This window comes from Buteo buteo, chromosome 24 (genome assembly GCF_964188355.1).
Source record: "Buteo buteo chromosome 24, bButBut1.hap1.1, whole genome shotgun sequence".
NCBI classification, from domain to species: domain Eukaryota; kingdom Metazoa; phylum Chordata; class Aves; order Accipitriformes; family Accipitridae; genus Buteo; species Buteo buteo.
Window position 1 is genome coordinate 21,592,949 of NC_134194.1, and position 21,352 is coordinate 21,614,300.

General features: G+C 53.4%; 2 protein-coding genes across 5 annotated transcripts; both read left to right on the top strand.

The window, feature by feature from the left end:
- The first annotated feature begins 44 nt into the window (after window positions 1–44).
- LOC142044127 (histidine--tRNA ligase, cytoplasmic-like) lies at window positions 45–5,766 on the top strand. 3 transcript variants are annotated; one of them, XM_075056230.1, is made up of 12 exons: window positions 45–269; window positions 369–488; window positions 893–988; window positions 1,744–1,869; window positions 2,004–2,111; window positions 2,288–2,386; window positions 2,717–2,810; window positions 2,966–3,093; window positions 3,193–3,435; window positions 4,258–4,374; window positions 4,664–4,810; window positions 5,060–5,766. In XM_075056230.1, exons 1-12 carry the CDS (start codon window positions 60–62, stop codon window positions 5,114–5,116), a joined length of 1,545 nt encoding a protein of 514 aa, XP_074912331.1. In that variant the 5' UTR covers window positions 45–59; the 3' UTR covers window positions 5,117–5,766. The 3 variants fall into 3 exon arrangements, with proteins under 3 accessions (XP_074912331.1, XP_074912328.1, XP_074912330.1); XM_075056227.1 differs by lacking the exon at window positions 4,258–4,374; XM_075056229.1 differs by lacking the exons at window positions 4,664–4,810; window positions 5,060–5,766 and having other exon boundaries at window positions 4,166–4,374.
- Window positions 5,767–5,949: 183 nt separating this feature from the next.
- On the top strand, window positions 5,950–21,187 carry LOC142044194 (histidine--tRNA ligase, cytoplasmic). 2 transcript variants are annotated; one of them, XM_075056379.1, is made up of 13 exons: window positions 5,950–6,050; window positions 6,955–7,044; window positions 8,950–9,069; window positions 9,261–9,356; window positions 9,918–10,043; window positions 12,157–12,264; window positions 13,810–13,908; window positions 16,554–16,647; window positions 16,803–16,930; window positions 17,030–17,272; window positions 18,568–18,684; window positions 19,468–19,614; window positions 20,677–21,187. In XM_075056379.1, the coding sequence occupies exons 1-13, from the start codon at window positions 5,970–5,972 to the stop codon at window positions 20,734–20,736; spliced, it is 1,509 nt and encodes a 502-aa protein (XP_074912480.1). In that variant the 5' UTR covers window positions 5,950–5,969; the 3' UTR covers window positions 20,737–21,187. The 2 variants fall into 2 exon arrangements, with proteins under 2 accessions (XP_074912480.1, XP_074912481.1); XM_075056380.1 differs by lacking the exons at window positions 5,950–6,050; window positions 6,955–7,044; window positions 8,950–9,069; window positions 9,261–9,356; window positions 9,918–10,043 and adding an exon at window positions 10,126–10,451.
- Window positions 21,188–21,352: the final 165 nt, after the last annotated feature.

The window sequence follows — 21,352 nt, forward strand, 5'->3', positions numbered from 1 at the left end:
GCAGCGGCGCCGGGTGGTCACGTGGAGTTCGGCCGCTTCCGGGTTCCCCGGGACCGGCCATGCTGCGGATGGGTCCGCTCGCCGCCGCCGGGCGCCTGCTGCCCGCGGGTCCCCGCCTCGGGCCGCCGCGCCCCTCTGGGGGCCGGGTAAGCCTCTCCCGGTCCCGGCCGCCGGGGCCGGTCGGTGACCGCGGCCTCCTGGCCCGGCAGGTGCGGGCGGCTGCGGGCTCAGCCGGCGGCGGGCGGAGCCCGGCTCTGAAGACGCCCAAGGTAACGGGGGGAGCGGGGGCCGCGCCGGCGGTTACCGGGCGTTGTTCCCCCGCCTCGCCTGGTCCTCGTCGCTAACGGCCGCTCTCCGTCCCGGGCCAGGGCACCCGCGACCACCCCCCCGCCCACGTAGCCCTCCGTGACCGGCTCCTCGCCGCCGTGGTGACCTGTTTCAAGAGGCACGGGGCGGCCGCCATCGACACCCCCGTGCTGGAGCTGCGGGTGAGGCGGCGCCGGGGGGTCCCCTTGTTGGGGGGGTGACTCCCGCCGGGGCTGTGGGGCCCCCCCTTCAGCTCCCCCGGGAGTCTCTCCTCCTGCGGGACTGGGGAACACCCCCTTTCTCCGGGGCTGAGGGGATCCCCCCTCCGTGTGGGACATGGGGGGGGGCGGCCGTGACCGTCCCTCTTGGGCCCCTGTTGAGGGGGGGGACGACAGGGCCCCCCTTTTCTACCCCAGGTCAGATGGGGCTGGAGGGGAGATGTGTGTCATGCTACTCCCATCCCCCACCCTCCCTGGCCTGACTTATGGGGCTCAGAGGGGGGGTCTGGGCTTCCTGCTCTGTCCCCTGTCCCGGGGGGGGCCCCGTGCCCCAGAGCCGCCCCACCAGCCCCCTTGCTTCTCCCCAGGAGACGCTAACGGGGAAGTACGGGGAGGACACGAAGCTCATCTACGAGCTGCAGGACCAGGGAGGGGAGCTGCTGGCCCTGCGCTACGACCTGACTGTATCCTGCGCTCGCCCCTGCCACCCTGCGGCACACGCGGAGGGGATGGTGGCACACCGAGGTCGCTGCCACCCCCACCTTGTTGGGTTGCCCTTGCCCTGCCCTGCCTGTGAGTCCCAGCGGGGTGACGGGAAACCCCCATCCTGCCCAGCAGCGGATGCCCCAGCTGGTCTGGCTGCTGTTGGCATGACCTCACCTCAAAACACCCCACAGCCAGTCCAGGATCCGCAGCAAAGTGGCTCTTTTTTTCCATGGGCTGTAGACGTGCACCAGAATGCTCCACCGTACTGGTTTCACCTTCTCCCAGTTACAGTCCCCACCTCCATGCTTTCCTGTCCTGCCCATCCCACCTTTCCAGTGCCTCGGTAGTTGCTCTGAAAGAGCAGTGGTGTTTGCTGTGGGTACAAAGCAGGCGTCCATCCCAGGCCTTGACGTCTCACCAAAAACCTCTCCGCTTTAATGTCTGTATGTCTGTGCCATATGTTGAATTCTCCCTGATTGCACCGTAAGAGGATGAAATGACCTAGTAAAGATCTGTGTGTGTAAGGTATTGACGTACTGTGGTTCGGAAGAAGGAGATGGAGTTGTCCCAGTGTTGAAGGAGCTCAGCATGGTTCATCGTACTCCTCGTCAGCCTGGGCTGATGATCTCCCTAGAGAACAGGGAGCAGCTAGCAAAGCAAATGGGGGGCAGGGGCGCTTTTCTGCAACTCAGGGGATCTCCATGTTCCTGTCCTTAACTCCTCGGCCCCCCAGGTGCCCTTCGCTCGCTATTTGGCGATGAACAAGATCACCAACATGAAGCGCTACCACGTTGCTAAGGTCTACAGGCGGGACAACCCGGCCACGACCAGGGGCCGCTACAGGGAGTTCTACCAGTGCGTGAGTGTTGCGGCAGCCACCGCGGGTTTTACCAGCTGAACTGCCTTCAGCTGCTGCGGGGCCGTGTGGCATGGCTGGCAGAGCCAAAGCACCTCAGCTGTGCCAGGAGTATCTGCTGCTTCTTCTGCCCCCAGGATTTTGACATCGCTGGCCAGTTTGACCCGATGATTCCTGATGCTGAGTGCCTGAAGATCGTGCATGAGATCCTGAGTGACCTGCAGCTTGGGGACTTCATCATTAAGGTGAGATCAGAGCCGTGTGGTTTTCATACCTCTGTGCCTTCCCTTCCTGTGGGATTGAGGCGCTGGTGAAAAGGCACAAGGAAACGCCAACAGCTGCAGCTTCCCACACCTCTGGGGCAAGAAGAAATGGTGGCGGGGGATCTCCCCTGAGCTAAGCGTGCCTCTCCCACCCCCAGGTCAATGACAGACGGATTTTGAATGGCGTGTTTGCCGTCTGCGGCATCCCAGAGAGCAAGTTCATAACTATGTGCTCTACTGTGGACAAGCTGGACAAGGTAAGCATTGTGCTGGTGGGGAGACCGCTTCAAGTCTCAGGGAGTGGGTGTCTCAGGCTGGGCAGTGTCATGGCTGCTCTCATCACAAAAAAGGTTCATGGCAGCAAAGCCATTGGTGTTTGTAAAGGATTTGGGAAGCTCTTGGGCATGGTTAAGAATAAAGCCTGGCATTTCCAGTGGTTTCTGTTAACAATTCCTGTGAGAGAGATGCAGATCATTAGTGACATTGCTAACCGCTGTCTTCCCACATGCGTTGCGAATACATGGGCTGGTGGAGACTGGGTGATGAGAACGTCCTGCAGCAACGGATGTTCTTCTCTCCCCTTGCAGATGCCATGGGAAGAAGTGAGGAGTGAGATGGTAGGAGAGAAGGGGCTCTCTCCTGAGGCTGCAGATCACATCGGGGAATATGTCCAGCTTCATGGTGAGCACTGTGGGGTCAAGCCCTTTTTCTCATTCTTCCAGGCCAGGCAGGGAGGGCCAGCAACAGAGGGGTGCAGGGCACATACACGGCTGGCCGGGCCCATCGTTGCTGGTACTGCTGCGCTGGCAGACGTAAGGAATGTCTCGTTCCCACAGGTGGCCTGGACCTGGTCGAACAGCTTCTCCAGGACCCAAAGCTGTCCCAGAACAAGCTGGCCAAGGAGGGGCTGGGGGACATGAAGCTGCTGTTTGAGTACCTGACCCTGTTTGGCATCACGGGGAAGGTGAGGAGGTGCAGAGGCAGGAGCAGGTGCTGCCCTCGTTCCCAGGCAGCCTGGGCCGCCAAGTGCACCCAGTGACGGGCCTTCCCTTGCGTCCTACAGATCTCTTTCGACCTGAGCCTGGCACGGGGTCTGGACTATTACACGGGGGTGATCTTTGAGGCTGTCCTGCTGCAGCCGGAGAATGACCATGTGGAGGAGCCAGTCAGTGTTGGGAGCGTGGCTGGAGGCGGTCGCTATGATGGGCTGGTGGGGATGTTTGATCCCAAGGGACGGAAGGTGCCCTGCGTGGGAGTCAGCATTGGGATTGAGCGGATCTTCTCCATCCTAGAGCAGAGAGTGAAGGTAGGTACTGCAGGTGGTGTTGCAGGGGGGAGGGCTCTAGGAAGCCAGCTATGGTTTATTACAGAGCTCTACAGCTCCACAGTGTTCGAGGGGAAAGAATTTGGGGGGGAGAGGGTGGCTCCTCCCATGCCTAAATGTCCATGCACAGAAGACAGCCCTGTTCTGCAGCCCATCAGGATGCAGGTGTGGGCAGCTGAGAGCAGCATTTTGTAGCAGATGCCAAGGAAGCATTGGAGACAGGCCCTGAGCTCTGGTCCTGGCCCTGAACTTTGTGCCCCAGTCACTTTGTTCTCCTTTCTTGCCTGTGAAGTTTTCTGTCCTGGGGATTGTGAAGTGATGAGTTTGGTAACAGCTGTGGCACTCACACTGTGAAGAGCACCCTGAGAAAGCCTTTGAGGAAATTCATCACTCTGTGTTTAGTTCTGAGCTTGTGATTCACAGCAAGTGAGGCTAAGGCAATGTGTTTGTACCTGAAGAATCAAAGGAGACATTGGAAAGCTGTCCAGGTCCCATCCGGGAGGGAGGGAGGAAAGCAGGCCAAGGTCCCACAGGAACAGCAGCACACCATTAAGTAGTGTGTCACAATGCAGATTCTCTGGGGGACTCATTAAATGTGCCCAGGTTGTCTTATCTGTGCACTCTTTTTGCTTCTGGAAGGTTAGCCTTGCTCAGTAACATTCACTGAATGGTGATGGTTAGCTTTTAAGCGTACTTGTTTTGGCGAGCTAAGTTAAGGTCTGAAGATGACGTGAGATGAGCTTCTGTTGTGAGCTGCGGATTCCCTCAGAGCCAGTCACTCCCACCAGTGCCTTGTCCCTGCAGGCTTCTGGGGAGAAGGTTCGAACAACTGAGACACAAGTGCTGGTAGCTACACCTCAGAAACACTTACTCGCTGCGAGACTGAAACTCATCTCGGAGCTGTGGGACGCAGGGATCAAGGTAAAGTAAGGACTTGAGCTCAGCACTGGTATGGGTGAGGGAGGGAGAGTCTGCAGGGAGCTGTAGCACAGCAAGACCAACTCCATTAGTTGTGTGTCTCTTCAAGATCTGGGCCTATCTGAGATCTAGCAGGCAGAGAAGGAGAACAGCTGAGAGCACTAAAGGCAACTGCTCGCTGCAGGAATAATGAGGCAGAGTTTTCTGTGGGGTTTTGGTGCTGGCTCTTTTGCTCCAAGATCCATCAGAGCAAATTCTGCATTAATGATTCACCTTTTCCACTCCCTCCTAGGCAGAGATACTGTACAAGAAGGACCCTAAACTGCTGAAGCAGCTGCAGTATTGTGAGGACACGGGGATCCCCCTTGCTGCCATTATAGGAGAGCAAGAGCTGACAGATGGAGTTGTCAAGCTACGAGATGTCGCAACAAGAGAGGAGGTGAGAATGCCTTTTTACACCAGGTTTCAAAAGTGCTTCCAAAATCTAGAGGTTACTGAAAGGCTCTGGGTTTTCCTTCAGTGATGTTGTTCATTTGGGGAGCTGTAGCACAGATCTGTCGAATGACTGCTCCAGAAAACCAGTCACAAACTGGGTTGGTATCCACAGCAAGTCCTTAGGGCCATATCGAACCATGCTCTGCTCAGAGTTCCAGTGCTGCTACCTCCCTCCTTTCTGTTTGCTTCGTAGGTTGATATCCCACGAGAAAAGCTTGTTGATGAGATCAGAAGGCGGCTGGAGCCCTAGGACTTCTGGCCAGAGGTGCTTGACTGAACTGCTGTACAACTGGAACCCTCCAGCACCCTTAGCCATTCACTTCCCGCTGAAGTCTGGTCACCATCTACTGGCCTGAAGCTTATCTGCCTGGGCTAAGGCAGTGTCAACATGGGGTATCTGCTTGGAAAGGAACAAGCGCGTTTTAAAAGTTACGGATGGTGCAGTCACCAGGTTAACCTTCTGGTTAACTGCTCTGAAGGACAGGTCAAGCTTGTGGGTTCCTAATATTGCAGTACCCGTAACTGTACAGCCATTTCCATCCACTGTAGGTGGTTGTGGTGGTGGCACGGCAAAGATGGACGTGGCGCAGCTCAAGCAGGATCAGGCTGAGCTCTGGACTTGGGTTTGGGAAATCTGGGGGGCGTTGGGCGTCTGCAGGCTCAGGATGTAGAGAGAGGGTGGCAGTGGAAGGCCACCCCCACCCCTCTGAGGACTGCAAGGGCCAGCCGCGGCCTGCAGCCAGGCTCTGCGGGCGGGCGTGGGGCCAGGCGGCCTGAGGGGAGCGTGGGCCTCCCCTCGGGGAGGGACACCGCGGGGGGCTGGTGCCTGCGCGGGCAGGCTCCGGCTGGGGCGAGCGTGAAGGAGCTGTGCATTTTTATGTATTAAAAACCCAAAACGAAAGGCAGACACCCACCCTCGGGCATTTATTGGAGCTCCGCGACGCCGGCGCCTCTTCCCCGCGGTCGCCGCTGCGCCCGGCTGAGGGGCGGCGGCGCGCGAGCGCGGCAGTGCGCCGGCGCGCCCCCGCGGCCACGGCAACCCGCGGGCGGCAGCGCGCAGGCGCGTCGCCGGGGCGGCGGCGGTGCGCAGGCGCGGGCCGGTAATGGCGGCGGAGGAGGCGGCGGTGCGGGCGCAGGCGGAGGCGGTTCGGCGGCTCAAGCAGGATAAGGCCGATCCCGACGAGGTGTGGCTGGTCCCAGCGTTCGCCCGCGGGGCTGGGAAGGGGTTGGTGGCGGGGGGAGAGAGGCTCGGGTATTGCTGGGAGTGGGGGGCTGGGGGAGGACCAGTATGACTGGGAGCGGGGGGCTGGGAGACTGGTGTGACTGGGAGGAGGGGATCTGGCCTGAGGAGAGGGGACTGGGGCACTGGGGGTGTTGGGATGGGGAAGAGGGGCTCAGGGGGGAACTGGGGGTACTGGTGCTGGGCTGGAGAGAGGGCTGCTGAGGTGACTGGGGTGTGATTGGGGTTGCTGGGCTTAGGGGCAGGGTGCTGGGGGGAACTGGGAATACTGGTGTAGGTATTGCTGGGCTAGGGGTGGTGGCACTGGGAAGAGAGGTGTTGGGGAGGATGGGAGTACTGGGCTGGGCTGGAGAGTGGAGGGGCTGAGGGGCCTGGGGGGAGGGTGAAGGGGGGACTGGGAGTGGGAACTGGTGATATTGGTGTTAGATTGGAGAGAAGGATGCTTAGAGGTGCTAGGGTTGGGAGGAGGATGCTGGAGACTGCTGATGCTGGGATGCACATAGCAGGAGCTGGTGGTGCTGGGCCTGGGGGTGGTGCGGAGGCTGGTAGGACGGGCGGTGTGGGGACTGGGGAGGCAGATGTTGAGGGTAATGGAGGCTGTGGGAGTCAGAGAATGGTGGGGGTGTTGGGGGTGTTGAGATTGGGGTGCTTGTGGCAGAAGTAGGGAGTACTGGAGAGGAGCAGGGAGTGCTCCTCTGGTTGTTGTGCGAGACCACGAATAGTGGATGTACTGTGGTTGGGGAATCTGCATGTACTGGGAATGCTGAGGCTGAAGGTATTGGGGAAGGCCTGTGGGCTGGGCCTGGCAGGTAGGCTTATTCCCAGCTCCTTCCTTGTTCCTTCACCAGATTGCAAAGGAGGTGGCGAAACTGCTGGAGATGAAGGCACAGCTGGGGGGAGATGAGGGGAAACACAAGTTTGTTCTCAAGACCCCGAAGGTAACTACCCCAGTGCACACACACTTGCATGCCTCTCCGTATGCACGACCTAATCCCATGTGCATGCACAGCAGCACACACCTGTGTGTGCAAAATCTCAGGACAGACTTGCCTGTCTTTTTTCTCATTTCTGTTTCCCTTTTCACTTTTAGCAGCAGGGGAGAGAGGGATGAAAATGTCCCTGACAGCATCTGATCCAAATACCCTACTGACTTAAAGCCTTTCTGGTGCTTCTGTGACAAGCCAACCACTAGCTGGTGTGGTCAGGAAATTAAATTCAAATTCCCTTTTGGTCGAGTTTTATAGTAGCTGCCCAGCATGAGAGGTCTCATATCTGCTTGGATTGCAGTATTTGAAGTAAAGTTATGACTTGCATTGCCCCAATGAGTTTAGGGTTGGGACTCTTCAGCTCTTATAGCACTGACCCCACTAGTACCTGCAGACATTGGCTCTCACGGATCAAGGATCCTCAAGCTGGTCCTGTTCTCTGTTAACCTGGACAGAGTGGATGAAGCTGCTGGTAGGCTGGGTGAGCACGGAGTGCTGTGAAGTGAAGCTCTGCTGGTGTGAGGGTCATTGTGGGGGAACTGCAAAGCTTAAGCCAGCCAAAGAAACCCATATGCCTCTCAGTGTTTGCCAGGAATGTTCAGCACATGTTGAAGTGTGGGGAGCAAGAAAGATCTTGTGGCTTTTGATCTTGTCTTAGTCTGTGGGGGTGGGTAGTCCTGTTTACTGAGCAAGTCTGGGCAGCTGCTGACATTTCTGTGTCCTCCTGCAGAAGGACCTTTCCTTCAGGGGTAGCTTTGCAGTCTCCAGGCCCCTGAGAATAGTGTCCATGACGCAATTTATGCTGAAATTTTTTGTAACCTGAATGTTTCATCACTAGCAGCTGACCAGAGACCAGCTGTGCTTCTATGCTGTGACATGGAGACGGTTATGAATGTTGCTCACAAATAGGTTATGCTAATGCCACTGATTTAGGAAATGTATCAAAACTGTCTCCCTTGTCCATTTGCTTTATCGTATGTTTTGGTAAATGTAATTGTGCTATGAGACCTGGAAAGTGGAAGGGTATTTCACTGTTTAAAAATGTGGAGAGAGGATTTTGCAGCGCTTTCAGTGCCAGGGGAGCACTGCTTGGATTTCCAGCCTGTCTGAGCCACGTCAGTGTACTGCTGAAAGCTGCTTTTTGCTGTGCAACCTGCAGGTGGGGTGTTACGAAGTGCCTGCTCTCTGCTTCCTCCTGCCTAACTGCCAGTCCATAGAAAATGAAAGTGGGAGGTCTAGTTAATTAACAGTGATTTATGTGTTGGTGAGAGACTAAAGGTGGTCATGGAAATAATTCAATGACTCTTAACAGCGAAGAAATTAAAAGGGAGCACATCCCAGTGAACAGTAGATGGGCACTTCACAGGTATTGCGCTTTTCAAAGATGTTTCCTCCGTATGTGTGTTTGGAAATTGTAGAGCTGCTGGTTGTTCCACAGCTTCAAAGCATGCTTGTCCCCTGATTCCACCTCTCAGGGTGGCTTCTTGTGCCGGGGTCTGGCTAACGTATCTGAATCAGAGCTGTGGACAGATCCCAGCTGCACTGTCGTGCTTGAAAGCACTGAACTCTGTGACTGTTGGATCTGTGTAAACTCCTGTGTTTCCTGCATTGTGAAACTCCTGACTTAGATATAGCTCAGCAGACCGTGGCAGATCAAGTCTGAGCTGTGTCCTGATGTGTTTGAGTGGTTTTTGGTGCTGCTTTTTACCACCTCTCCCGATATCTGGTGTCTGGACCTGATCTCTCTGGTTTTGTTAGCACTATGATAGCTTCTTCACATTGCCTCTCACGTCTGTCTCCACTGCATGCCTCTAACCCAATGTGTCCTTTGCTCTTCTTTTCCTTATGTCACCCCAGGGCACACGGGACTACAGCCCCAAGCAAATGGCCATTCGTGAGAGAGTCTTCAATGCGATCATCACCTGCTTCAAGCGCCACGGAGCAGAAGTCATTGATACTCCAGTGTTTGAGCTGAAGGTGGGTGAAGACACAGCAAGTTGGCTGAGCTGATGAGGATCCTGCAGTTGAAAGCATGCCATATGTTGAGGGCTAAGTTTTCTTCTTCCATATCCTAGGTGTCCTCCCTTTATCTCCTTTTTTTCTGTGTGCTCTAGGCCTGATCCCCTGTCACTGAAGATGCTGTTTGTTCGTGTGTCCTTTTGTTGTAGGAGACGCTGACAGGGAAATACGGTGAAGACTCAAAGCTTATCTACGATCTGAAAGATCAAGGAGGAGAGCTGCTGTCCCTGCGCTACGACCTGACAGTATCCTGCCACAGCCAGTGCTGAGGGGTCTTGTCACCTTTGCAACTCTCCTTTTGGGCCAGTGCTGTCCAGAGGGCAAGGGAGGAGGGGGGCAGACAGTCTTTTGGCTCTGATCCTGTACTGACAGGGAGAGCGTGAGCAGACACTGTGGTTCAGAACCCTTGCTTAGTTTTTTACTGTATGTTGCTTCTGTTTGGCAAAGTAACTCTTGTACGTGGAGGTAAGGAAGATCTGTACTGAGTAGGGTTTCTTCTACAGCAGGGTACTCGGACTAGGCTGCTGCAGTACACAGCCTGTATGAGACTGAGATCCAACCTAAGGTGTTGCTGGAAGATGCCTGCAGGGACGCTTAATGGCAGCATGTGTAGTCCATGTCTTGGACAGTTGAGACCTTGGGGAGCTGTGGCAAGTCCAGCCATCTCTTAGCAGTTGCTTTGCCCCACGGGTGTGCCCCACAGCGTGCTGGGTGTTGGGGAGATAGTGAGGACCCAGCACTGTCTGTGACTGATAACTGGGTGGGGTGATCCCTCCCCGTTCCAATCCTTAACCCTACTGTCTCAGGTGCCCTTTGCTCGCTATTTGGCGATGAACAAGATCACCAACATTAAGCGCTACCACATTGCTAAGGTCTACAGGCGGGACAACCCGGCCATGACCAGGGGCCGCTACAGGGAGTTCTACCAGTGTGTGAGTTTGGCTATTGACAGGGATGCTGCTGAGTGATGCTGTAGGCTGGGCAGTGCTTGTGGGGATGTAGCACCATAAAAACATAGGACTAAAGGCTGTGTTACCCTGTGCGGCTGTGGAAAGCTCAGGAGCATCCACTAATCTTATCCTTAGCATGCCCTTATCGGTGTGAAAAAGAGCTTGAGAGTGCGGATGATGGCTATGACACAGGGTGCTGATGTATCAGGGAACTTTGTAATACATCCCCCAGGTGCCCCAGCTATCTGGCCTGCTTTGCACTGTGGAGGAGGACAGCTTCTTGCTCCATCCCACAGTGCTTACCGCCTGGTGGAGGGGAAGAACTTCCTTCTGATCCCAGATCTGGCAACAGTTGAACTCCTGGGTGTGTTAGCAGGACACATGAACCAGGCGAGTGAGTGACTCGGCTGTAGCATATGTTACTTCTGTCCCTGTGCTTAGTTAGTCTTTATTTCAAAGGAAGGGAAAAAACCCAGAGGCCAAATTACAGAACAGGTAAGAAAGCAATTTCCTTTGTGGCTTTCTCAGATGAGTGTGGTAGCCCCAAGGAATGGTTTTGTTCTGCTGTACTAACGCAGTCCCCAGGGCCTCATTGCAAACAAATTCCTGTTTGAGAATACTCCTGTTTCATCATACAACCCCTGTGGATACCTTCTAGCTCCAGCTTGGTGAATTCCCATTTCCAGACAACTTGAGGTCTTTACCTGCTGTCTCGTCTGAAAGACTGTTCCAAGATCTCACTCCTAGGATAGCTAGAAATAGTCTTCTAATATCCAGGCTAAACTTCCTTGTGTCTGATAGTTTACTTCTCCTTGTACTAGTGCAGCTCTTTAAATGTTAACTGTTATCCCTTGATATGGATTCTTTCCCTTTCCCAGATAAACATTTGGGAAGTGTTTAGAGAAATCTTCCTCTCCTTAGGCCACGTAAATCAAGCTCTGTTACCTGGAGATGCTTTGCTCAGCCTGGTGGCTTTTTCTGCATCTTTTCTTAAATGTAATTCACCAGCCCTTGGTTGGGTTTTTTTTCAGTGAGATTTCACCTGTGCCACATACAGTGGTAGCGGTGTTTTCTGACTGTACCAGACCTTGCCCAACTTCCATGGGGATTGCATCAGCCTTTCTTGCACTCAGCTGATCAGGGATTAACTGATGTGATCTCATCTCTTTCCTCCTCCATTGCCCCCATTTATTTTGGAAGTTTGGTAAAGCCATGTTGAAATTTACCCACGTAATTAAAATTATTCTTGTACTCAAAATCTCATTGTATACTTTGCATTTGGGGATTCATAAAAGGGAGCCGAATAAGAGGTCTCTTGTTGCTTCTGTGTTTTATTTCTCTCTGAACGTTGATGTTGTCTTTGCTATTTTCCAGTCATGGTGTACCAGCCTATTAAAACACCTTGCTGCTGGGCTTTAGTTCTACATGCTAGTTCATCTGGTAATCTCTGGTGGACACCACTCAGACATTCTGATTTCTTTTTCTGTCTTGGCAGCTGAAACTTTGCTTTTGCCTCTGTTGAGATCGCTTCTCTTGTCTTCTTCCCTGATCATTAACTTGACTGGCATATGTATTAAAAAAAGAACATCCTAACAATCAAGGTGAAACATCTGGCATTTAGGTCATACCACATAATAAGTAGTTTTTTCTTTCCCTTCCTGGTTCCTTTGTTCTATTTATTTACAGCTGATGATCACTCTGCTATCTCCTTTTTGTTGTTTTTCAAGGATCTCTGTTTCAAAGTGAATCACACAGTAATCTGATCTGTCAGAGGCAGGGAGCAGGTCATGCACCTCCAGAAGCAGAAAGTGCGGAGAAGCAGAATGGCTTATTGCAGACTGTCTGCACTGGCCACAGCACAGTATACAAACACTTTGCAATGCAGTGGACACAAAAGCACTGCTGCCTTTGATGAAGGAGGGTCATAACCCACATCCTGTCCCTTCTGGATCCTAATAGCGAGGGCTAGTGTTCCCTTACATCCCATTTCTGTTGCTTTTTGTAAGCAAACTGCTGTTAAAAGCAGAGTTGAAGCTGTTTTGCTGCAGCCACGCCAGTGGTGCTGAATTGCTCACTGCCTTTTCCTGTGCCCCAGGATTTTGACATCGCTGGCCAGTTTGACCCGATGATTCCCGATGCTGAGTGCCTGAAGATCGTGCATGAGATCCTGAGTGACCTGCAGCTCGGGGACTTTCTCATTAAGGTGAGTCCGGGTGGGTTTCTCTGTGCCACGGTGGGAAGCAGTGGTCATTGTTCCTGCGTTTTTACGCAGCAGCGCCTGTTCCCACTCTAACACCCGCTAAGGCCTGATCCAGAAGTTCATCCTGCCTCTCTGCCTTCTCATGGTATATATGCTAAAAGACTGGACCTCAGCTCAGACTTGCCTTTAGCTGGGAGTACAAGGAGGTTTCCTGAGGCTGCAGTTAGCAGAGTTCTCTGTAGCACTAACTACAGTCCTCTGCAAAACGTCCAGCAGCCAACTAACCAGGTGACGTTCATTCACTGCCTGCAGTAAAACACAGGCTCTGGCCCAGGATCCCTGCCCTTGTCCCAGCTCCCGATGCCCCCTTAGTAGGGACATCTGCTCAGTGTGTGCGCTGTGTTGTTTGCAGACTCCTGCCTTCCCACCAAGTTCTTCCTGGGGCTGAGGCCTTTCTTTTGAGAAGAAGAGTCATGCCCTACTGTAGGTTGAGCTTGCTATTTGCTTCAAAAGACCTATGTTATCTTGGTGTGGTAGCAAATGGTGCTAGGTGTGCAGGTCAGGCAGAATGGGGAAGAGTGTACAGCAGTAGGAGAGCCATGGGTATGAGTGCCTGATGTGCAGGAGGGTAGTGGGATTTCTGAAAGGGACCCAGATCTGGGTCATTGCTGGGGTCTGCAGAGGAGGTGAGCAGTGCGGGCTGGGTGTTGCACTCCTATGTGCAGCCCCCATTGGGTAGGGGAGCAGTTACCTGCCCTTGAACCTGTCTGAGATGAGCTGAAGAGCTGCGCACAGGAACTGCCTGTCCAACTACTGTGTGTTTGGGCAGTAGTGAAAGCAGATGCCTTTGAAGATGAGAAGGCACCCCTGCAATGGGTGACAGCAGAATAACCTGCCTGCGGTTATTCTTGTCTTCCATGAGGTACTGTCTGGTTAATGTTGATGCTGGAGGATTACAAACTCCTGAGCAGTCTTTGTTTCTATCTAATTTAATTGTAGATGTTCTCACTACCCATGGAAATGTTGAATCCAGCTGAGCCTTTGGCCTCAATTACCTACTATTACAGAGCATAATTAAACTATGGAATTCACTATACTATCAAAAAAAAAATCCTTAGTGAGGTTTTAACATAATAATCAGATGTCCCTTTGCTCTTACGCTGAGAGATCAGGGTTGCACAGTGAATTAATCTCCTTAGTCCGTGGTCTGCTTCTGAGCTGTTTTTATGTGTCCACACAAGAGGACTCGTAGACCCCATTGGTTTTTCTTCTCTGTTGAGTGGAGGTGTCTGTGGGTCTAGAAGGAGAATGTGATAGCTCTACCCAGGCTTGGTAGGAGTCAGTTCTGCTAGTTGGCCTGCTGTGGGCAGAAAGGCAGCTTAGCTCCCTAGGAATGGGAAAGAGACAGAAACTGCAAACAGCAAAAAAATCTTGGCAGACATCTGCAACTTTCTCTTCCATGCTTAAAAAACTAGAAAGGAGACAAACCGGACACAGCTGAAGCATCTGTTTGAGTTCATAGTTAATGACTTTCTCCCTCTCCCCCAGGTCAACGATCGGCGCATCCTTGACGGGATGTTTGCAGTTTGCGGTGTCCCAGACAGCAAGTTCCGAACAATCTGCTCCAGTGTTGACAAACTGGATAAGGTATGGGCTGGAGCCCTGGGCTGCAACTGCTGCTACTGGAGTTTCTGTGAGTCTCTGTCCCTCTGGGCTGCTCTTACCATGGTCCATGAGAACTGGCTGGAAAATGCTGATAAACATTGAGTGGTTCCCCCCTTTCTCTGGAGGGGAGGCATACAGGGCACAGCAGTCACATAGGAAAAATGGATCCTGTGCTTCTCCAGTATCCCACAAGGTCCTGACAAACAGAAAGGAGGGAGGGAAAAATGCTATTCACGTGGGAGATTCAACATCCCAAACCTTAGCCTTCCTAAGGTGCTGCTGCTTATGAACTAGGATCATGAAAACCTGCCCCCAGACTGGGTCAGGGCATTGAAAAACCTTTTCAAATGCATCAGGTTCTGTTGGGTGGTGTGAGGAATCACACTTGTGTCCTGGAATCGTAGAACAGCCCAGACTGGAAGGGATCTCAAAAGATCATCTGGTCCAACCTTTATGAAAATTTCAGACCTTAGTTGCAAGGTGAGCGTGACATAAACGGTAAATCTCTGTGGTAACGCAGGAGTAGAGAAGTGCAATCATAAGTGATAGTCTGTAAGGCAGTTAGCTTGCAGATGACAGGGCTGAGTGAAATGGAAGTCTGTAGGCGAGTAGGCTGCCAGAGTTGTGTTGTCTAGGACCCTATTCATAAATACTGTCCTGCAAGCTGGTGCTATTCTTGATTGGCGATGCGATATCTAGCATCCCTGCTGAGGACGTGGAGTCTGCAGCATGCATGTGTTGCTGGCCAGATTGTTTCAGCGTGATTAGGGCACCACTGGACAGTGTGTGCCTCTGGCTGTTTGTGGGACCCTCAGGAGGTGGTGAGCAGCAGCGGGGAGACAGCAAAGAGAAGTGAGGTGGACATGTATGGATGAGGTTTCTATATTTTGCCTGGAAGTAGAGAAAAGGATTTGGAGTGAGAAGGAGTAAGAGATCAGAAATGCAGACCTGAAAAATAACCCAGCAGCACACTCCTGCCCCCTAGGCAGGGGAAGGCTGGTCTGTCTCGTGTTGTGCTGCACTGTGTGCCCCCACAGCATGTCTTCACACTCATCTGTGGCTGTCCATCAGTGCGAGCATGTTTTGCTAGGAACAGGGCTCCTTGGGGCTGGCCTAGACTGTGCAGCATTCTCGCAGGAAGGACACAGTCACAGGAACAACATGCTGCTCAGTGCTGTAATCTCTCTTCCCAGTGCTGTGAGATGGTGGTAGCCCATCCCACATCTCCTGGTCACTTCATCACACCTCTGCTGATTTGGGCATGTAGCACAGGTGCTTTTATAGAACATCCCGTATGTAGACATCGCTGTTTGTATGGCTTACTCAGGCTTGGTGTGACACAGAACAACCCCCCGTATGCGCAGCTGCTCCTGTAAGACACAAGGCAGGAGGTACCCGTAGGTTTGTGCTCAGCAAACTGCCTCAGGAGTGCTGGCTGTTGTGAAGGTCTCTAAAGGATTCAGGCCTTTATGTGGATTGGGAGGAGCGAAAGGTGCCAGTGTAGGTACAACTTTTTATTTGCAGCTGATTGTCTTGACTGTAGGCCCTAGTCAGATATAAAGATGCTGGAGATCAGTCTGTAATGTATATACAGTCCACCACTAATAGTGAAGGAAGAGGAACCTTAAAATAAAATGCAATCTAAAAACTTGGTTTTTTGGGCTCAGGATCTGAAGTAGAATTTGGAGGTGAATTTCTGTGTGTGCTCAGAGTCATGTGGAGGACATTGTGGGCTGACTGCTTAAAGGAGTGCTCCTAATCTTCCTGTGAAACCCAGTTAAACAAAGCAGCCTTGTATCTCATCTTGTGTGTTCACGTTGCTTTCTTCAAGGATGAGCCATGTTTTCCTTTGGAGGCCTCGTCTGATGGTTGAATGAAGTCAACTAGAGGAAGGCTCGCTTAAAGTCCTGTTAGCCGTGAGATCTATTGCAAAGGCATGACCAAACTCTAGGTTTTGGGGCTGTGTATGCACGGAAAAGCAATAGGAAGGGAGGATAGGGCTTTTTTAGAATGGGATCATTTCCTTGGTTTTGTACTGAAATGCTGTGATTTATCTCAGTGCAGCTGGACATGATCAAGACTCTGGTTCTCTTTGACACCTTGGTCAGTGGGAAACTGCAGCGTATTCTGCTTACGTTGGGTTTTTGCATCACCCAGCCATCTCTTCACAACTTTCTGGGTGGTAGGCATGACCAGCAATGCTTTCTTGACTGGTGTTTATGACTAAGTACGTAACCAGGGAAACCAGAGCAGCAAGACATCTCTCAGACTCGGTGCTTTTACAGTACCAATGTTTGATTCTGGCCAGAAATCAAAACCAAAGTATTTGTCCTGGGGCTTCAAGTTTTGGGGCAGCTTTGCTGAGTGTAGGGTTGGGATACTAACAGACTGTGCAGAGGTACAAGAAATGGAGTTAAGACTATATGACCATGCTCTTGAGAGCATCTGATCTGCTGCTTCTCTCATGCACCTCTTAACCACGCTGGCACTGATGGGGTTGTGCAGTGTAAAGATCTGTTGAGGGCAGATATGTCTGTTCTTTTGTATTGGGCAGGACCGCCAGTGACCTTCCCCAGGAGAGACCATGTCCCTGGAGCAGTGGCTGATGTTCTTCTCTCCCCTTGCAGATGCCATGGGAAGAAGTGAGGAGTGAGATGGTAGGAGAGAAGGGGCTCTCTCCTGAGGCTGCAGATCACATCGGGGAATATGTCCAGCTTCATGGTGAGCACTGTGGGGTCAAGCCCTTTTTCTCGTTCTTCCAGGCCAGGCAGGGAGGGCCAGCAACAGAGGGGTGCAGGGCACATACACGGCTGGCCGGGCCCATCGTTGCTGGTACTGCTGCGCTGGCAGACGTAAGGAATGTCTCGTTCCCACAGGTGGCCTGGACCTGATCGAACAGCTTCTCCAGGACCCAAAGCTGTCCCAGAACAAGCTGGCCAAGGAGGGGCTGGGGGACATGAAGCTGCTGTTTGAGTACCTGACCCTGTTTGGCATCACGGGGAAGGTGAGGAGGTGCAGAGGCAGGAGCAGGTGCTGCCCTCGTTCCCAGGCAGCCTGGGCCGCCAAGTGCACCCAGTGACGGGCCTTCCCTTGCGTCCTACAGATCTCTTTCGACCTGAGCCTGGCACGGGGTCTGGACTATTACACGGGGGTGATCTTTGAGGCTGTCCTGCTGCAGCCGGAGAATGACCATGTGGAGGAGCCAGTCAGTGTTGGGAGCGTGGCTGGAGGCGGTCGCTATGACGGGCTGGTGGGGATGTTTGATCCCAAGGGACGGAAGGTGCCCTGTGTGGGAGTCAGCATTGGGATCGAGCGGATCTTCTCCATCCTAGAGCAGAGAGTGGAGGTAGGTGCCTTTGGTGCTCAACTAAGCATGGAGAAATAGTAAGGATTTACATCTTCCCTGCATACCCCCAGTCCAGCAGATGCTGAAGTGAGTCTTCCTTGCTGCACTCTGATGGAGAATCCAGCCAGGCCTCTGCTGTGCTCTGCAGCAGGAGTCAGAACCAGGACATAATCTGCAATTTTCTCTATCTTGGGGATGATCTTTGGGGCTCCCACTGGAGACAAGACCCCTCTTCCAGTGGCCCTCAGACATGGCTCGTTCAGCTGCAGCTGGAGGGGGCACTTTAATCCTCAGTAGTACCAGGTATGCAGGTTAGGTGCCTTAGTGTTCCCCACTGCATTAGGCATCAGTGTAACTCCACGTCCTCCTTGGCAAGGCGGCACTACTCTGCAAGGCTGGCAGGGAGACAACAGCCTTGGATGCCTACTTGTCCTGCCCAAGGCACTACAGAGACCAGATAGCGGTCGGATGTCCCAGGGCAGGAAGTGCAGTGCCTCTGGGGGTTTCCCAGATACCTTTTTCCCATTCCCCCTCTCCTCAGAGTTGCTGTACCAATGTATTGTCCTCCATCCCAATCAGCGGGTGTTAAATAGGTCTTTGTAGGCTCCCAAAACACTGCCACACATTTCCCTGCCCCAGAGGCCTGTTGTGGGGAGTTCTCTCTTGGCAGCCAGACACAACTGGGATTTCTAAGTGGAAATTGAATTCTTCCCCCACCACTTCCAGTCCTGGCCAGATTTGTTCCTCTGCAGGTGACCTTTTAAAGGCTTCTCCCTTCAGCAAAAGCAGCAGCAGGAAAATGCCACTTTGAGTATCCAGCATCTGCCACAGGAGCAGGTGTCTCCTGACAGCACTGGAGCATCTCAGCTTGCTGCTGTTAATCTAACCCATAGTTACCAGCTCAGCTGTAGAGCAAGCAGCTGCCTCTGTCCAGCTTCTGCCGGGCTTGCTGCTCCTGAGCTGCTTGGAGCAGATCTCTAGGAGGCCCTTGGGTGTGGAGGAACAGTCTCTAGGCAGAAGCTCATTCTCAGCACATCCTCCAGTCTGTGCACACCTGCAGCGCAGGAGAGAGGTTGTGTTAAGCCCCCATCATGGAACAACTGCAGAAGATGAGATACTGCTCCAGGATGGGGTCTGTGGGACCTCCCTGACCCTCCTGAGTTTATGTTGTTCATCCCACGGAGCCTGATCCTCTTCACTGCTGAACAGATGGGCCTGGGGTGGTGACCCATCCTGCTCATAGGGTCTCAGATATCTTTGTCCATGGCATCTTTTGAGTTTTGTCCCCTCTGTAGGCCTCTGAGGAAAAGATCAGGACAACAGAGACGCAGGTGCTGGTAGCCTCTGCCCAAAAGAAGCTCCTTGAAGAGCGGCTGAAGCTCATCTCCGAGCTGTGGAATGCTGGAATCAAGGTATGACCAGGTGATGGCAAAGTCAGGAGCTGCCTGGTCCACTCTCTGTGCCAGGAATGGACCAGATCTGGCTTTGCTTTGGGAGGAAGGAGTGATAGGGAGAAGGTGAGCAGTAGACTACCTTCCTGAATGAAGTCTGCCTCTTCTCGGTGTCCCAAATCAGGTGTTCTCCAGGAAGGGCTGGGCAGCATGACCTGGTTAGCCCTGTAACACTGCAAGGGCTGCTCTGTGTTTGTTACCTCAGGACAGATTCTCAGAGCAGGCAACACACCAGCCCCTGCTGCATGGCAGCTGGGATACCATGCTGCTTCCAATGCTGCAAAGAAACTGCGGAGCCTTGCAAAGAGGGGAGAGTGGGGCCAGGGAGCAGCCTGGGCTGTTTTCAGCAGACCAAAGGCAAGCTGTGTGGCAGAGCCCTGTTCCCTGCCTGCTGTGGGTAGACTCCCTTGATGGCTGAGTGGAGAAGAATGAGAATGCCTGGGTGCTCTGCCGGGCTTCTGACCCTCTAGGGACACCACAGGTGTCAGCCCTGGTCTGACACAGACTAGAGCTAATGACCTGGTGCTCTCCCAGGATAAGCAGTGTCTTGTGAGTACCTGTGAGCTGTGTTGCATTACTCCTTAGCTGTAATGCCCAGCCTTCTCCAGTAGCCCATCTTCCCCACCACACACCCCCATGCTCACCAGATGGCAATTAGCAGACTGGCCCAGCAATGCCTGGTTAAGGGGGTGCAGAGAAATAGGCCCGTGCTGATCATGGTCGTGTGCTCTGGTTCTCTTCCAGGCAGAAGTGCTGTACAAGAAGAACCCCAAGCTGCTGAATCAGCTGCAGTACTGCGAGGACACGGGCATCCCTCTTGTTGCCATTGTGGGTGAGCAGGAGCTCAAGGATGGAGTCGTCAAGCTGCGAGTTGTGGCCACCAGGGAGGAGGTAAGGCCCATGGTAGCTTGGCGTGAGGGGCATTGGCTACTTGACCCTTCATCTCAGCTCAGGCCAGGCCTCCAGACCTGTCCATACCCTGCTCTGCAGTGGTGCTGTCGGGTTGTATGCAGCAAGGTGGCTTCGCTGGCCCACATAGAGTATAGTGCCCGAAGGGGTGATCAGAGGAGTAAGGCACTTCCACCTGAGGTGAAAAGCCTCCAAGGCTTAACAAAGCTGCTTATGTAGAAGGTGTGGTGAGGGGAAGGCTCTTCACGTGCAGTAGGCAGAGGAGCACGAGCCAGGGCTGGCAGACTCGAGGTGAGGCCTGTGGACAGATGGTAGTGGCCTTGCAGGTGCACTTTTGGAGACTGGGTGCAGTGACTTTCCTCAGCCCCTCTTGACTTGCTGTGGAGCACGTGCCCTGGTGTCACTTTGCCACCAACACCCCTATAACAGGTAATCAGGATTTTATATGTTGGCTTCCTCATTAGATCTTTTCAAGCAGTGGTCTTTCCAGGGGCACCTCACGTTCCAGTTCCTCATCCCATGCTGTTTCCTGGAGCCGTGGAGCACTGTTGTCTCCAGCTCTGGATAGTTTCCCATCATGTGGCCTCCTTGAACTCCCAGCTATTCCTCAGTTCAGGAGCTTGGAACGTGGAGGGGTGATTCAGTGGGCTGTATGACTGCTTGCACTTTCCATCCAGGGTGCAGGACCATTGCTGAAGGTCCTGCAGGTGCCCTCTTGGAATGAGGGGGACCAGTGCTGATCTATGCACTGGTCTTGGCTTTGGAACTGGTAGGAAAGAGTGGGAAGAGCATTGCTCTCATGATAGTTGGCTAGGAGAGGGCTTGGCAGGCTTGCAGGCAGGTGCTTGCTCTCACAGGTTCAGCTCTGCGTGTGTTGCAGCCCACTCAATCCCCATGGAGGACTGGTGACAGCACCATGGTGTGATCTCTTGAGACACAGGGCCACGAATGGCAGTGCAGGCCATCCCTCTGGGACCAGAGAGGGTCACAATATGTCAAGCTGCCTGTGTTGTATTGAAGCAACTTTGTGCTCCCCCTGTGTAGGTCAACGTTCGCAGGGAGAGCCTGGTTGAGGAGATCAGGATGCGAACGAGCCGGCCTTAACCCCCTCCCGGACACATCTACTTGTTTGTTGGATTCTGGCTGACAGATTTCCTCCTGTAAATGCCTTCGCCAGGCCACGTGGCAGCGGGTGCGGAGTTGGGGGGAGTCTTTGAAAGCTGTATTTATTCTTGTTTTGTGCCCTCCCTTTCCTGGCAAGAGCAGGGAGACTGCGCTGACTCGTACAACGTGCCCTGGCCCTCGAGTATGTCGCTGCAAAGATGTTTTGCAAGTGGCTCTGGCAGACGCCGGCCTCCCGTCTGCTGCTGCTGCAGTGACATGTGGAGCCTCGTGCTGTCAGCAGACCCTGGGGTCTTGGCTACAGCTTCTTGTTCCCGTCGCTTTGAATAAACATCCCGCCCCGTCTCTCTGCTCTGGCTGCAGGGAGCTGACCTTATCCCAAGCAAAATGTAAAGGCGCTGCTCCCAGAAACATAATAAATCTGTCTCTCCCACTCTGTGACTCCTGTCCCTACTTTCCGCTCGGGGCAGGGATTTGCCCACCTGCCTCGCTGAGCGAGAGCTGGTTTTTAAAGGTCACGGTGGACATTTCTTCAGCTGCGCTGCCCCCTTCTTGCCTCCGCGTCTGACCGCTGCTGCCACCCCCTGAGCCATGTGCA